The 17,571-nt window shown below is 36.8% G+C and overlaps 1 protein-coding gene across 1 annotated transcript; it reads right to left on the reverse strand.

Moving 5' to 3' along the window:
* Positions 1-720: 720 nt before the first annotated feature.
* On the reverse strand, positions 721-4,025 carry LOC116030802. The gene is made up of 7 exons (XM_031273137.1): positions 3,590-4,025; positions 3,393-3,479; positions 3,048-3,314; positions 2,738-2,902; positions 1,954-2,007; positions 1,718-1,864; positions 721-1,397 (listed from the first exon to the last, which is right to left on the reverse strand). Exons 1-7 carry the CDS (start codon positions 3,740-3,742, stop codon positions 1,020-1,022), a joined length of 1,251 nt encoding a protein of 416 aa, XP_031128997.1. The 5' UTR covers positions 3,743-4,025; the 3' UTR covers positions 721-1,019.
* Positions 4,026-17,571: the final 13,546 nt, after the last annotated feature.

A 17,571-nucleotide genomic window follows, 5' to 3' on the forward strand; every position in this document is an offset into this window, starting at 1 on the left:
GATTTTTGTAAGTGTGATTAGGAAAGAGAAAATGAGAGAAGAAAAAAAAAACAAACAAATCATATTTTTAAAACAAAAAAATAAATAAATAAAAAGAATGTCAACCCGCGCTCAGCAGGCGCGTGCACTCATTAGTTGCGCCTGACGCGGGTGGTGTGAATGCGCGCAAGGAAACTGCAGTACAGCTTTACTGTTCCAAAAAATGGGTTGTTGCAGGTTGATCCCATTTCATTCTCTCTCCATTTCTCTCCCTTCCGCCTCAGCAAATACTATTCTAATTATCTATTGATATAGATGCTCTTATCATACCCTTCTTAAAATCGATAAGTAGGTGAGCATTAACTATTTAACTACATTCATCCATGGTAAGTCATAACGCCACGTCTCAAATCAAGCAAGATTGAACTCGACCGACACCCAACACATATCCTCCCACTATGCATGATGCATTCATGTGCTTTTGATTGGCCTGGATCCCTAACTTTCTGAAATGATCAAATGAAGATGGAAAAGTGCATGTTTATCTGAATTCCATCTGTGGATGGAGAGAATCCCCTTTTTCCTCAAAACAATTAGCTGCAATTCTAAGCCACTAGTCCAGAGAATACAAGAATCTTGGATGGCCTAATTATATGTGATGATGAAAAGGCAAGTTGAGTGTAAAGCTACTTGCCTTTCCCTATACATAGATTTATCATCAGGGAACTGAACACCACCAGGAATCTACAAAAGCTAGCATATCAGATGGATGCCAGAAAAGCATTACAAATTTCATACCAAATAAAAAGGTGATTGTTTCAACTTGGAGAAACCTGACCACCATATTCTGTCTCCTACAATTGTTTTCTGGGAGACATTTACAACAAAGGCAAAAACTTCCCATGCAACCATAAAACTAACCAAAAAAAAAAAAACACAACAATTCACATCTTTCTACACTAATCTAGCCCTAAAAGAAAGGTTTTTACGAGGCGTAAACCAACCATTAAAGCAGAGGAATGAAATAAGCACTCCAATGGTCATGGGCATTTCTCGTTTCTGCCAGGACCTCCATAGTAAAAGTAATTTCCCCAGTCACCATTGTTTCCGAGCTGCACAGTATAGCAGTTGTCGTCCTCGGTGTAAATACCGAGGTCTTGGGGAGGCCTCAAGTTATTAGACCCATCCACCACCTGTATGTTTCTGAAATAACTAGCCTTGCCAAACCCTTCCCCGGGGAAGTGGCCGCTGCCCATTTGCGTGGTAGTGTGCATCCCATCGTTCTCCGAGTTCACCACCTCCCCGCCCCACTCAACCATGGAAGCACTGTCTTGTAGGTTAGAAAACAGAAATCCGGGCCAGTAACCCAAAACATAGTTATTCCCAAATTGCATCCACCAATTACCCTCTTTCTGGTCCTGTAAAATTAAACCGGCCATGAACCATTGAACCCACAATTTATTAATGTATCATACTAGGTTAAATCGTATTATATTGATGCTTATGAAACAAATGGCAAAAATTACTACAAGCATAAAGACAAAGAAAAAGATGAGCATACAATCAAGAACACATGTCAGAGATTCCCTTTGTTTCCAATAATGTATTTTTTATTTATTATTCAGTTACACCCAAATTATAAGGATATAATAGTTTGTGAAGTGTGGAGCATAACAGTTCTGTCAACAAAAGAGTCCAAGATTCATAGTTTAATGAAAATAAAAACTTAAGAAATTACCTTCCAGACAAGAATGCTGATATCATATTGGGAACCTTGATAGCTGGAAAGGGGGAAGATGGTGGCCCCCATGGCTATATCATTATTGATTTGAATAAAGCCTGAGCATAGCAGGTTGTAGCACCCCGTGGCTTGATAGGCATCACTCTGTCAATATTTGTGGAAATCAAAACTTGTATTATTGTATGTATTGCTAGCTCAATGAAGAAGAAGAAGAAGAAAAAGTGTAAACATACAGTCCAATAGGTGAAGAGTCTTGTGTTATGATCACCATACAAATCTGGGCTAACCTGTTCATTAAACAAGAGATTGTTAAACAATAGAGCCTAGGCTAGAGGATTAAAAAGGTACAATTAGCTATAAAAGTTTATCCCACTAGCAGCTCTAAATGTAACTATAGCATGACTTTTTTTACACATGACAGCAGTACAATAATGTTTCTCTGCAAGTCACGGACTAAAATCAGTATCACATTTGAATTATTGGAAAGCACTTACCATTCCTGGGGTATAGCTTGAAAAGATCTAAATGAGGACTTGGGAGTTAATTTATTGGCTAATCATTCTTTTTAAGTAGTAAAAATGGGGGTAATGTACAGTTACCGGACAATAAATAAATCTGAATTTTACTGTCTTTATCTCATTGAAAATTAAAGAAAGGAGGAAGGAGGGGTAGCCCCAGCCATCAGGATACAAACTTGTAACCACAAGGTTATAAATTCAAATCCCAGCCCTCTTGATTTGAATCCGTCTGCTATGGGCAATTTAGGCTGGTTTACCACCTTGTGATCCTTTGCGGGCAGGGTCACAAGGCAAGGCATACCCTCGGTACCTAGGGTTGGTTTTAGTCTTTTGCCAGCTATAGCCACAAAGCGGGGCACACCCTCGGTAGCTAGGCCGGTTTATCTTCTTGTGATCATTTGCCAGCTAGTGTCACAGAGGCAGGGTTTACTCTGTACACACCCTCAGTAATGGTTGCGGGTTTACCTCATCACCCGAAAAGAAAGGAGGAAGGAACTACCTGCCAACCAGCTTCAATGCTGTTGAGATCTGAATTGAAATCACCTCCCAGAATCCAAAGCTGAGACAAACTGAACTCATTAGATTGCTGGATTTTAGGCTCCCAAACGTTGATTGTGGCTTTTGCACCATAGTATTGCCCTCCTTCAACATAGGCTATTGCATGCTAAGAACTCCAAGAAAACAAAAGCCCAAGAGGAAAAAATTAATTTCAAGAAATTCAAAGAGGGTAGTACCAGCCACCAATTTCACTTCTATCCCTTTCATTCTAGTCAATTTTGATTTGGATATAATAAGGTGGAATGAAGTACCTGATGACCATTTTGAGAAATCAAGTCAGGCTCAGCAGACCTGGGTTTAGGAACACTTTTAAGATGCTTCTTTCCATAGCTCTTTATAGAGCTGGCTCTCAAAAGGTCTTCTTCTTTTGTCCTTCTAATAGGAATAGTTCCTTCTGGGCACTTCCCACTCAAATGCCAAAGCTGAGGAATTGTGTTTGACCCATCACCCCCAGACTTCAATGTGGAGGAGAACTTTCCATCCTTAAACAGCCCTTCTGGATGATAATTTGGCCTCATCTACCACAAACAAAAACCCTTTATAAAAATTTGGAAAACAAAAATAGAAGAATTGTTCTGAAAAAAAACAAAAAATACCTGAATTGTATGGTTCTTGAAAGAAGGATGCTGAAAAGCTGGTTGGTGAGATACATGAACACAATCAATAATATCACCATCTGGGCTCTGTTTTTTGGGGCCAAACAAAAACAAGGAAAAGAAAAACCACCATAACTACATGCATATATACATCGACAGAGAAAGATAGATAGGCAAAGAGAAAGGAAGGGGGAAACCTTTATGGACTTGATAGCAGGCTTGTTCAAACGATTCAAGTGTTTCTGCACCTCAAGCTTTTGAGTAACCATGCCCTCCTTTCTGACAGCACCAGAAAGCGAAATCAAGAATAGCAAAACCAAAAAGGCGCCCATTTCCACATTGAAATTCATAGTTGCCTCCTTTTCTTTTCTTTTTTCTCTTGGAACCTCAAAGGTCTCAACTTTCAGGTTTCAGCTCTGCTGATTATTATTATTATTCAAAAAGAAAAAAAGAAAGAAAGAATGCAAAGAATATGAAGAAGTGAACAGGGAGGAGTGGAAACAAAAAAGAGCAGAAAATTCCAAGATAGTCTGCCGACGCTCCTCGTGAAGAGGTAGATGGGTAGAAGAGGAAAGAAACGGAATGCAGAGAGGCGCGAAGTGTTGGGCGGTAGGGGTGGGGGTGAGGGGTAGAAGTGGTGTCGGTTTGCTTTCCATCTTCTCCATTTAACAGCTGCGTTTCTTTGTCTTTTTGGTCACACTCTGCTTACTATGGAGTTTGTGGACCTGCGATGTGATTTACTCTTCTTCTCCTCTTCATACACTCTTTTTTTTTCTTCTTCTTCTTTTTTCAAATTAAATAATTTGAAAAAAAAAAAAAGAAAAAAAAAACTAAAGAAATAATTGCGCCTTTTTATTGATTATGATTGCCCTTGTTTGGGAAATTTTGCGCTACTTTCATTGTATTACTATCAAGTCAAATGAAAATGGCAATTCTATTTAATAGGTTTGATAGCTTTATAGGTGATGAAAATATAATTTATCATTTGCACCACTTTTGTTAAAGTTAGTCAAATATTATGTCTTCTATTCCTTAAAATATTTATTATTTATTTGTATTTCTAATTGTGATAGTATAATAATATTATTTATAATATTTTTTAATTAATTATTTAAAATATTTATTATTTATTATTATTTCAAATTGTGATAGTATAATAATTTTTAATTATTTTCTGTAGTATCTAGCATTTAATAAATTTTCATGATAATTTTTTTTTGGTATTCTAATATTCTTTATAACTCAAATTTTTTGTATACATTATTTTACCTTATTATAATAATATAATAAATTAATTTTGAATCGCTAAAAACGGTAAAAAACACATTAACATCACAATAAAATATAAAAAGAAAATTTCATTCCATTTCAATCTAATATAACATTCTCATGAGTACGACTAGAGCGTACATACTCATTGTAACTATTGATCCGATTCACATATGGAGTAATCCATGCATCTGGACAATCATATTTAAAATAAACCCATTGTGGAGCAATAGTATGCATTGGGTACCCTCCTTTCAATGTTACCGTAACATAATGATTATTATTAACGTAACCAAGGGCAATTGCTACATGCTCGTACCAAGGTGGTGGGCTAGATCGGAGCGGTAAATATGTCGTACTGCCAGGTGGTGGGCTAGATCGGAGCGGTAAATATGTCGTACTGCCAGCCATACTCAAAACACGGAGCGGTAAATATGTCGTACTGCCAGCCATACTCAAAACATGTAGTATCAAATTGTATCTGGAAGCAATTAGTACACACATTTCCGACATAGTCATCTAGTGCTCAACTAGTCCACACCAATCTAATTCAAAAAAATTCAAAGAGTTATAGATGTTATACCATTCTTGAGGTCCGAACATATTGGTATATTCCATCTTGTGAGACTCTAGTTCTTCCATTAAATTAGATCGAATTTTGAACCATTCGTCCTTCGAAAAACCAAGACAAGTAGGTACTGCTCAAAATCCACAATTTCTGTCAAGTCTCACATCTTGCACTTGCATAAATATAAATGTGTGTAAATATGTCGTACTGCCAGCCATACTCAAAACATGTAGTATCAAATTGTATCTGGAAGCAATTAGTACACACATTTCCGACATAGTCATCTAGTGCTCAACTAGTCCACACCAATCTAATTCAAAAAAATTCAAAGAGTTATAGATGTTATACCATTCTTGAGGTCCGAACATATTGGTATATTCCATCTTGTGAGACTCTAGTTCTTCCATTAAATTAGATCGAATTTTGAACCATTCGTCCTTCGAAAAACCAAGACAAGTAGGTACTGCTCAAAATCCGCAATTTCTGTCAAGTCTCACATCTTGCACTTGCATAAATATAAATGTTGGCTAAGAAATTTAATTACACAAAAGATTAGGTATTGGAATTAGGATTTAAAAAAAAAAAGTATTGGAATTAGAAATATTATTTAAATTAAATTAAATTAAATAACTATTTAAAAATTTAAAAATAAAAATATTTAAAACAAAAAAAAACAAAAAACAAAGCTTTTTTTTTAACTATTTTTATTAATTTAATTTAGTTTAAATAATATTCATTCGATTAATTTGATAGCGGCATCATAGGGACACTCGAGTGTGTTTTGCAGAATGGAAGAAAGTGTCTCAATTTCACGACCACCATTGTTGAAAGGAGTACGCAATTATGCTTATTGGAAGGCCATGATGAAAGTCTTTATCAATTTTTTGGATGAAGAATGTTGGGATGTCATTGAAAATGTTTAGACTCCACCCATGATGACCGTCGAGAACGAAAAAAAAAATCCCTTAGCCAGTGGACAACAGACAAAAAGAAAAGATCATCAGCAAACAATAGGGCTATAAATGCTATTCACAGTGCACTTGGACTAGATCAATTTGTATTGATCTCAGCCACATATATTGCAAAAGTTGTAAATAAAAATGTTATATTTTCTAAACTAAAAAGAGATAAAGATCTACTCAAAAAAGAAAAGAAGAGAGAAAAGATAAAGATATGAATTGTATAAGCCATTAACTTGTATTACTCTTTATTTTGAAGAAGGGAATGCTTCTTACTCATTGATTGGTAAATACACACTAAGACTACTCGTTAGGTCATCTAACAAAGTGCCCCTCGATTTGTCCTCCAGAACCACCCGGTCAACCAGATCCCAGCCGTTTACAGCTAATTGCGTCGCTCATGTTGAAGATTGAAAAGCCTAGTGATGAGTAAAGACGCTCTAAGATTACCCATGAAGTTAACGGGCAGAGTGTCACCCGATCAGCCCGCTAGAGCCACCCGGTTGGTCTGCTATGTGACCTGCTTTGTAAGATGGAGAGTTTAGCGTACATCGCAAGCAAAAGAAGACCCACTTGCACTTGCAGGAAGGGTGGCTAACGACGTGTGAGAATGAGAACTCTGTCACCTAGGATAATCAGTCTACGCATAGCTGTAGAGTGACTGATTGGCTAGACCAACGAGAGCATGCCACGTCAAGCCACTTACGTATGAGCATTAAATGTATAACTGACTTCCTTAGTATAAATAAGAGGGTCCTCCCTCAGTTGTCATATTCACTACATTTTAACATTACACCACTTGTAATACATATTCGTAACGTAGTCGTGACCCCAATCTAATTTACACTATCATTGGTGCGTATTTACCCATTCGTAACGGTTGTAAACATTGTAACCTTAGGTTTTATTTTTTTTTTATTGTAGGGGTTACAAATTTATTTGTGAAATTTCATTAGTGCTAATAAATTTCATTTGATCCTATAAAAACCTACATTGGGGAGAATGCTAAGATGATTAAAATTACGAAGTGCTCATTTGTTGTTTAAGTTTGTTGAAAGTATTATATCTGAGTGCTCAAATATTGTAATCCATTTTATCTTTGGAGACTGATGCTGCAATGCTCCTAGCACCTCTCGGGAGGTAACGAATCGGTTTCAAGAAGAGTGTATGGTACACACGACTTAGATTTTTATTTGGAATTATTTTCTCATAAATTAAAATCTAATTGTCTTTATTTTATCATAAATTATTTAATCTTATCATGAATTTTTTTTTAAAAAAATTAATTTATTATAAAAAAATCTAATCAAAGTAATGTTTGAAGTAAATATCTACTACTATAAATAAATAAATATTTTTGAAGAAATAAATAAATAAATATAAATCTACTATAACAATAAGAGCCAATAAAGTTAGGCCTATAATGGGAACTAAAAAATGTCCGTCAAATTATTTGATAAAATGAATGGTTCATATTATTTTGATTTTAGTATTTTTTATTATTTCCTTCTTTACCCTTTATTATATTATTTTCTTCCATTAAATAACCTATCAATTTCTTCCATTAGTATAAACTTAGTAATGGAAACGAAATATTCCATTAACTTTTAACTTACCCATCAATTTTCATAAGAAAGGTCTTAGATTCAAACCTCATCTCAATCAGAGTTGGCATAATTGTAGAGCATATGCTACGAATATGTTAGAGTATATTATTGTAAAGTAAGTACCTCACTCTATTTCTCTTATTAAACTAAATAAATTAATAACTACAAAAAAAAAAAAAAAGACATATGCATTTCTTTAATTTAGAATTCTATGTTTACAATGCCTTTATTCAAAAGAAAATATTTATTATCAAAATTTTTTTTAAAAAAAGATATAATTTCATTATTTGTATTGTCTTTATTTTCTACAATGCAAAGATTTCTTACCTTCAAATTCGTTAATTAATTATATTTACTACATTATTCATTGTCTTCTTTTTACACTATCTTGTAATTAAATATCAAAGTTATAATACAAAATAATGCTATATATTTATTTACCAAGCTAAGTATTCTATTAATAACATGGAAAAAATTTTTAAAAAAAAAAAATTGAAGCCAATCATAGTAACTACTTGAGGAGGATTTGTTGACAAATTAAAGAAGACATTCAAATAACCCAATAAATTGAAGCGGGAAACTACTCCGTGATATTGTTAGACTACATGACAGTTGTTCACTTTAAAGGTAAATCGTATTTCTTTATTAATATGATTTAAAATGTAAATTTTTATTACCAAAATAGTATTTATTTATACCATCATTTTTAGACTAAGTATTTAGACTAGCATGTTTACAAAATTACAAACATTTATTTTAGTGATAATTATAATCAACCTCTCATATATTTTCTTGCATTCATATACTTTGAATTACCGATTTAAATAAATAAATTCAACATTCAATTACATATGCATGAACATCTCTTATATGATCTTGCATTAATATACTTTGAAGTATTTATTTAAAAATAAATGTTGGGCATTATCCTATTCGCGCAATGCGTGTAAAAAACTAGAATCTAAAAACATAATAAGTCTCAATCAAGATTATATCCTTGATTTATGTCCCTCTTTTTTGATGCTAATAAATGTGTACATTTTACTTTAAATGTTGTACACTTCAATGTTATTAGACAAAATTGTCCCTACTACATACTTGTTATACAAAACTACCCTTACACCGTTATAACACCGTTAGTTTTAACTCCATCATTATTACCCTACACCTATATCTATCATATCTTTTTCCTATTCTTTAATTGTCATTTTATTATAATTATTATTATTAATTTCTATTTAATGGTTGATTATATTTTAATTAAATTTCTATGAATGGTAAAATCATATATGTGTGTATAAAATACATATATTATTTGTGTATATATAATTTGAATTATACATTTTAATTATTTTTATTTATTAATATTTTAATATTGGGCATAAGTTTTCGCACATCGCGCGTACAAAATACTAGTAAATATAATAAGAGCCAATGATGGTAAGTTTATAACGGGAATAACAATTATGTTGGTATAATAATGTGAATTGATAACTTGTACATTTTAATTTATTCTTTGTACAATGAAAAAATATTTTAAAGTTATCATCTTTCACTTTTTACTTTTCTATTTATGTACAAACTTTACTACAAGGAATATTTTATTAACTATTTATTATTCTTAGCTTATTCATTACAAAATATTTTTTAACATTTTAACAACAACAACAACAATTACTACTACTACTACTACTACTACCTTAATGTGTGCGTTAGCTAAACCATGCTTTTGTGTAAAAATGACAAAAAAAAATATTGAATAGTGTAAGCATGTGTATGTGATGGGTTGGGTCTGCTATATCAAAATTTTATCTTGATTATTCAAAATTTTGAGTGATATTTTTAAAACACAATATCTGAAATGCTCGCTGATATATTCAATTTAGCAAACATATCCCAATTAATTATTCATTTAATACACACATAACATTGGGATATACTATTAATGAAATATATTATGTCGAGCCAATACAAGGATAAGCAACATGCTTAGGAAGAAAGCCCAAGGCCAAGAAACACAGCACCAACTGTACCTCTCAAGACTAGATGCTCGTCACGAGACCATGAATAGTTAATCTTATGTCACAAGCACACTTAGATTACAATGATGTAATATTAATGATGACTAGTTAGGAGCCGACTCCCCCGAATGCGACTTCAACCCATCGGTCGGGGAAGAAACGTCCGGGTGACACGAAGATAGAGGCCCCGACTACCAAGAGGATAGTGGTCGGGCGGGAGGCTAACCCCAACGAGGTCATTCACAAGGGTAAGTTCCCTGTGACTGAGTGGCTAGACAAGGTGGTCTTCCCCAAAGACATCAACTACATCGAGGGTTGCGACGTCGACGAGCTGTTCAGAGGAGTTGTCCACCACACCTACCATGTATGTAGTTGTTCCTACAATCACTACTTGCGTCTTTATAGTTAGCTTTTCCTTTATTTAATTCGTTCCTCCTTTCTTCCACAAGCCAAGATGTGCTAACTCACCCTCCGCCGCCGTCAGAAGGCCATTCTATCCGAGTTTGAGGTCATGCACGATGCCCGAACTGATCACGATAAGCAGACAAATGAGCTGAACTTGTAGCTTGGGCAGGCGGCCTCAACCCTAGAGGTAGAAAAGAGGCGGAGCGAGCAGCTGATGCTAGAGCTACACACTGCTCGGGAGGTGGCCCTAACTGCCTACATGGGGTCGGTCGAGTTCAAGCGGGACGTCAAGTTGCACGCCATGGAGTACATCTGGGCCCACGCGGAGCAAATGCCAAGGACTAGCTAAGCACGGCTACGGGTAAAAAAATACTCGGCCTAGCTTGGCACGAAAGACTACCAAACAGGGATGATGGGCATCTAGAAGGAGATATACACCGACCTGGCCACTCGCTTCAACGACTTTAGTCCACACCAACAAGCCCCAGCTACCCCAACACTTTACTAGGGGGCCAACGACCTGGACAACAGGTTGCGAGACAAGATAGCAGCTAGTAGATCCCACTAGAGACTGAATACCTAGGCTCGGCTGCTGGCTGCTAATCGCGAAGCTCTAGTTGGGGCCTTGGAGACTGCCCTCTTGGACTTAGAGGAAGAGGAATAAACAGTTAGCGGTTTAGAAAGACACCGCCCAATTGTTGATGATGTTGCTGCCCCGATTAACGGCCCCACTAGACCAACGAAGGAAGTTGCCGCTCAATCAGCTAGTTAGGGTAATCAATAGGGCCTTTCTTTTCCCCATTTTTCTTTTCAATGTAAAGTACTTATTCCCCTTCGCAGGATTTTTTTGAACGACTACAAGTTTTTGTCACCAATCGCTTTTCCTTTGCTTTTATGTTTTCGTCGCAAATCTTGCTACTCCCTCAGTGGATAAAACTGACTACCTGCCCTTCTTATCTTCCAAGGCTTGAAAAAGCCTAGTCGACCGACTTCGACAAGAAGGGCGATTGGTCGACTTTCAACCGCAAGACTACTCAACCCTCCCTTTTCTTCTAAGGCTTAAAAAGCCTAAGTTGACCAACTTTGCTAGGAAGGGTGACTGGTCGTCTCTCGATTGCAAACTCCATAACTTTCCCTTTCTTCAAAGGGTTGAAAAAGCCTAAGCCGACCGACTTCGCTAGGAAGGGCGACTAGTCGGCTCCCAACTGCAAATTCCATAACTTCCCCTTTCTTCTAAGGCTTGAAAAAGCTTATGCCAACCTACTTCGCTAGGAAAGGCGATTGGTCGGTTCCCAACTGCGAACTCTCTAACTTCCCCTTTCTTCTAAAGCTTTAAAAAGCCTAAGTCGACTGACTTTGCTAGGAAGGCTGACTAGTCGGTTCCCGACTATGAACTCCCTAACTTCCCATTTATTCTAAGGCTCTAAAAAACCTAAGTCGGCTGACTTCGCTAAGAAGGGCGACTGGTCGGCTCCCAACTACAAACTCCATAACTTTCCATTTCTTCTAAGGCTTGAAAAAGGCTTAAGCCAACCGGCTTCGCTAGGAAGGGTGATTGGTCGGCTCCCGACTGTGAGCTGTAGAACTCCTCGAGACCTCGGCTTTTTAGAAAGTATTTTCTCGAACTAACAAATTTTATTACTCAAAAAGCTAAGTAATATACTAAGTAATATGGCCACCGAGTGCCTACATCGAATAATATAGTAAAAAAAAAAAGCAACTAAAGTACTAATACTATTTCTTCAAGTTATGGGTATTCCAAATTCGATTCACCTGCCTACCTTCTATAGTCTCCAATCGATAAATCCCTAGATACACTTCCAAGATCTTATAGAGCCTTTCCCACTTGACTACTAGCTTACCCCCTTCGGTGGACCGATTGGCCTCCTCGTCTCTCAAGTCTAGGTTGCCCACTTGGAAGTGTTTGGCCTTGACTTGCTTATCTTGATAGCGCTTGACTACTTGCTGGTATTAAGCTATTCGGGCATAGGCGGCGTCCCTTCTCTCCTCTATGAAGTTTTTCTCGATCTTTAAACTTTCTTCATTACCCTCTTCATTATAGAGTAAAATCAGTCGACTAGGAACTTGGATCTTCATGGGCACCTTGGTTTCGAACCCATATGCCAAGGTGTATGGGGTTTCCATGGTTGCTTGGAGGGGAGTCGTCCAATATATCCACATAACTTTCTCCAAACTAGTCAACCCAAGTCCCACCTAACTCCTCCAATCTCTTTCTCAGGCCGTCTAGGATGGTATAGTTCAAGTTTTCTATCTGTCCATTGGATTGGGGGTAGGCTATCGATACCTTGATGTGGTAGATTCTATGCTGGATACAAAAAATGGCGAATGAATGGTTGTCAAATTGCCGACACGGGTAGTCGGTGATGCTTGCCAAGGGCTTGGCTTTTGCCAACTTAGTGAACTAATCAACCACCGCAATGCAGAATCGATGCCGACTAGGCTCCTGTGGTAGTGGTCCGAGTAGATCCACACCCACTTCGCGAAGCGGATAGTTGTCGTGACTGGTGTGTAGAAAGTAGCTAATCAGGTATCTTTTTGGCAAAGGACTAACAGGTGGAGCACTTCATGACCTCCTGTATGCAATCCTTCACAATGGTGGACATATAATACCTATGAATAACTAGCTTTCTAGCTAAAGTATTGGCACCCTGATGAGCTGCAAAAATTCCCCCATGGGCCTCCTCCATAATGGTCTTGGAATTTTTAGGAGCAGGTAGCGCAACAGAGGGCCCCCGAAGGAGTGTATTTATAACTGTCATTTGACTAGCTTGTAGGATGTCGCTCTTCTTCGCACCCGGCCATCCTCTACTTTATCATCATGCAGCTCACACTTGTCCTTGTACCTTATCACTTTCTTCCTCACAAGCAAGATGTTTGCCCTTATCAACTGCCTTGTTAGCCGGCCAGGACGCGGCATCCTGGTGCCAAAGCGGGCCGAGACGACACTATTGGTTAGTTGGGTGACCGAACTGAATAAAATTCTCAAGTTCAACCTTCTGGACTTCGCATTCCTCCGTTGTGTGCGAGCCATTTTGATGATAACAACAATAAGGGGTCGCATTTGAATCTATAATGTGCTGGTTATCCCCTGGACTAATTGGTGTCGTTGGTAGCAGTTGCTCGCAAACCTCGCGAACAGGTTGTGATTGCGGTCTATACGCACTCGGTCCCAACTTGTTGTGCACTTGGCGGGTGTTCGTCCGACCAGTTGCAACCCCTTCCAGCTGACTACTACGCGATTCATTTGGTCAGGAGTGCTTCGACGCTAATCCCTCCTACCATCTCTTCTGCATGGTCACCTCCTCTATATCAATAATAGGGGTGGGTGTCGGTTCGGTTCAGGTGATACCTAAATTTTATTTTGGATTTCCAAAATTTTGGGTGATGTTTTTGACACCCGACATCTAAACCAAATTTAATTCGGATATGTTCGGTTCTCATAAAATTATTTTGGGTTTATTTTGGGTTAGTTTGGATATATCCATTTTTTTAAATCAATTTTGAGAATTTTTAATGATTTTATTATTTTATTATTTATATTTTTTCCATATACTATCAAACTAAAAATAAGACAAATACTAATAATTAACCAATAGACTTTTAAAAATTAATATATTATTAATTATGAAATACATTTAAAACTAAATATATAATTTATATTATTATATTTATAATAAAATTTCGGTTAGTTCGAGTTTCGGGTCAGGTGTGGATAAATTTTAAACACCCGATATCCGAACCAAATTTATATTTGATATACCAAAATTTAAAATATCCGAACCTATAACTATTTGGGTTCACCTTAAATTTAAAATTCGGTTTTGGTTTCGGGTGTTAGTTCGGATAACTTGAATTACGCCCACCTCTAAATCTCTAATAAGAAAGTTGATTGGCTCTTTAGATGGACGACGCATAAGTTCGTGGATTTTCATCACGCATTTTTATGTACTACCCATCTGCATGTAAAGATTCCATGACAAAGGCCAGAGATGTATGATCGTCTTATCCTCATTCCATTGCCTGAACCTCTTTTTACTATTGCACCAAGTAATTCTGCAGGCTCTCTCCCTCATCTTGACGCACTAGGCCAAGTCTAAGAATTGCTTCTGCGATTTCATACTGCCCGCATAATGCATTAGAAACTGTTCAACCAAGACCTCGAAGTTCGTGATCGAGCCTGGTCGCAAAGATAGGAACCACCTCTACGTGGGGCCAGTCAGCGTATGCAAGAACGCTCGACGGATCATCGGGTCTTCGGCGCCTAACACTTGCATCTTAGCTTGATAACTGATCATGTGGTCGCGCCGATCCCCAAATCCATCATACGATGAGCGTTCAGGTAGCTTGAAATCTGACGGGGCCTTATAAGATAGTATCTCCGCAGTAAAGTGGGAGGTAGTTAGGAAATGCTTAGCAGTCGGCTTCTCCTTCTCTTCTACCTTCTACCGCAAGTCTCTAATTTCTCTCGCCAAGTCTGCAACGCAGGTTGGACGCACACTCTCCTGGTCGGTGTTTCCTTGCTACTTTCTAAGTCATCGGCCAAAACATCTCGCCAGCGCCGAGGGACCGCACGCCTGCACAAATTGTCTTACCCATGTCCTGCTACAAAGTGCTCCTTAGCCCCCCTCCTGGTCGGGTAGGCAAGCGATGTCTAGCTCGACCGCCCAGCCAATCCATAACTGACTAGCGGGAGTTGTAAATCCTAATCGCGAATGAATGGGTTGAGTTGACCTAGCTTGACTGGGTGCCCAGGCCTCCAAGTGCATGGAATGTTCAATTAACTAAAAAACAGTACGTCTCTCCTACTCAAGTTGCGCTAACTAGTTATTTAAGTTCTACCCAGCAGGCACGGGTAAACCCCCCACTCGTCCATACGCTTTGATCACTTGCGCTATAACTTCAGCCAAAATGGGTGTAGTGGGGGCTGCTTGCGGATTGGGTGTTACAACCGACACTTCGACCGACGAAGCATCGCGATTAACCATATGAGCTACCAATCGCTAATTGGAATTAGGTCGGCTCAAATGCTGACACAATTCAGAAAGTCCTTGGCTCAATTGTCTGCGCAAATCACTAGCGGAACCACGGTTAGCCCGAAGGGCATTCCGCGACAGCATTGCTAGCGTCATTGACGGTGTTTCCCGAACGTCTACTTTGATGTGTCATTAGCAAGGCTAGAGAAGGGACTCTTTGTATCATGTCCCCACAGACGGTGTCAATGTTGGTTTTATGGCCACGAGGTAGCCAGACGGCGGGCCAACACAATCGTAAAAATAAAATATTATAAGGTATCAAAAAACATGGAGATAGAGTAATTTCCCTTGTATTAAAATCAAAACTCTTTACAATGTGGCCTCAAGGAGTATTTATACAAGAATAATGAGCCTTTGGAAGGAAAGCAAGAAAAACTTAGCAAATTCAAACTTATGAAGGTTGCCTACACTACTAGAACCGCCATAACTACTGCCTAATATAAAATAGGAAAGTATTTCGCCAAATCCAGAAAAGATTCTTAGTGAATCTCTTTTCGCCGCCTCTGAGTGCCGCACCCGGTCGGACACCGCAATTAGAATGCCTACACCAAGTGGACCAGCGGGATACCGGACCCGGCCCACCTATTGGTCAACGCGGTCGAGTTGCGGGCTCCTGATACCGGGAGCGCTCCAGACTGGATATCCTACTCGGGAATATCCATCACGTCGTGGTAACTAGTTAAAAATAACAAAGATGAAAATTTAAAATACGTAAAATTATTATTTTAGCATAAAAAAAATCATTCGTATTAAGCATATAATCGAAAAGAAATTATACTATGTAAAAATTTGAAATAAAACAATTTGTGTTATGCAACAATTCAAATTGTAAAACTAAAACTTAATTAAACATTACACATTTGAAGTAATTGAAATCATTAAACTTAAACAAAGTATAAATTAGAAGACATTGAAATCATTCAAATTAAAGAAGTTACAAATTCACTTACATAAATAACATAAATATTCAAATACATTTAATTATTCATTTCGTGTCCACCAAATCGATTTTGTATCTCTTCGATCAAGTCTTCTGGTAGTTAATGGTTGGTTTGTTGGTCTATTACGAATCCTTGCATAATTTTGAAAACAATTCAATTACATAAAACAATTTGATGGTTTATTAATATATTATTTCTTTAAAACAATTCAATTACATAATAAATAAATAAATAAATGAATTGAAATTATTCATATTGGATAAATATTTTTTTTTTAAAAAAAACCTTAAAAATTATAAAAATATCATCATATTTGCAATTCATTCACTGTTTCAATTACATCTTTACAATTTTAATTCACTTTCACAAATAACAACAACAACAACAATAATAATAAAAACAACAACAACAACTATTACTACTACTTTAAAAAAAATAGTACAAAAGGCTGTATGCTAACCTTTTGTACAGTTTGGCAAGTTTTTACTTTGTAAAAGTTTACAAGACATGTGGATGCCAAAAGATTTTCAAAAGAAAAAAATGTCACATCACCTTACATGTCTCATACTTGCAGGGATGAGGTTAGCCTCAGTTGTAACTTAAGTATACTTTATAAATGGTTTAGGTGTTTCATTAATTTTTTTTTTTAAATTATATAGCTCATCAATTGTACTACTTTTTCAACTTATGAAGCTTATTTTACATTTTTTTCTTTAAATTTTAAACCTTAATCATATAAGGTTTCTAAATATCAATTTGATGGCACGAATAATAATAATTTTGTGTGTGTGTATAGTATAAACAACATGTGTCCTACATTCTGAGTGGGGTTTTAATTTCAATGTTCATACATTACAAAGGAAATTGAGGAGTTGAAATTCAAAGGCAGTGCAATTAATGTTGGTTGTCATTTGTGGACTTGGACAAAAGAGGGGGGGCTTAATGTTTTATTTGTAGCATGCACACATGGGTGAGAACATATCCTTACAAGATTGAATTATGACTACATGATATCACTCAACAAATAGTACCCCAAGTTTGTGCACCTAACCAATTATGTGATCTAAATTTGACTCCGATGCTACCCACATATGCCCAACCTAGCTTATAGATAGGGGCCTTTATTATTTTATGCAAAAAAAAAAAAAAAAAAAGTGAATTGAACTAATTTATACAACTATTTAAATTTAGACTTAAATAGGAATTACTAATTTAACAAGTTGATTTTTTCTTTAAGGTGTTTTCCTTATTTAAATAATTAATGTCATTTTCCCCTTCTGATTTTATCTCATAATCTTTATCTCTTGAAATGGCAGTAAAATTCTTTTATTCATTAGCTATTGTGAATTGATCAA

Source organism: Ipomoea triloba, chromosome 9 (assembly GCF_003576645.1).
Source record: "Ipomoea triloba cultivar NCNSP0323 chromosome 9, ASM357664v1".
Lineage (NCBI taxonomy): Eukaryota > Viridiplantae > Streptophyta > Magnoliopsida > Solanales > Convolvulaceae > Ipomoea > Ipomoea triloba.

Excerpts from the sequence above, each read along its gene's own strand:
- LOC116030802 (XM_031273137.1), bottom strand. The coding sequence starts at position 3,742 with ATGAATTTCAATGTGGAAATGGGCGCCTTTTTGGTTTTGCTATTCTTG. Across the intron at positions 3,315-3,392 it reads TCAAGAACCATACAATTCAG|ATGAGGCCAAATTATCATCC; the intron begins GTATTTTTTGTT and ends TGTTTGTGGTAG. Across the intron at positions 1,398-1,717 it reads TCAGCATTCTTGTCTGGAAG|GACCAGAAAGAGGGTAATTG; the intron begins GTAATTTCTTAA and ends TTAATTTTACAG.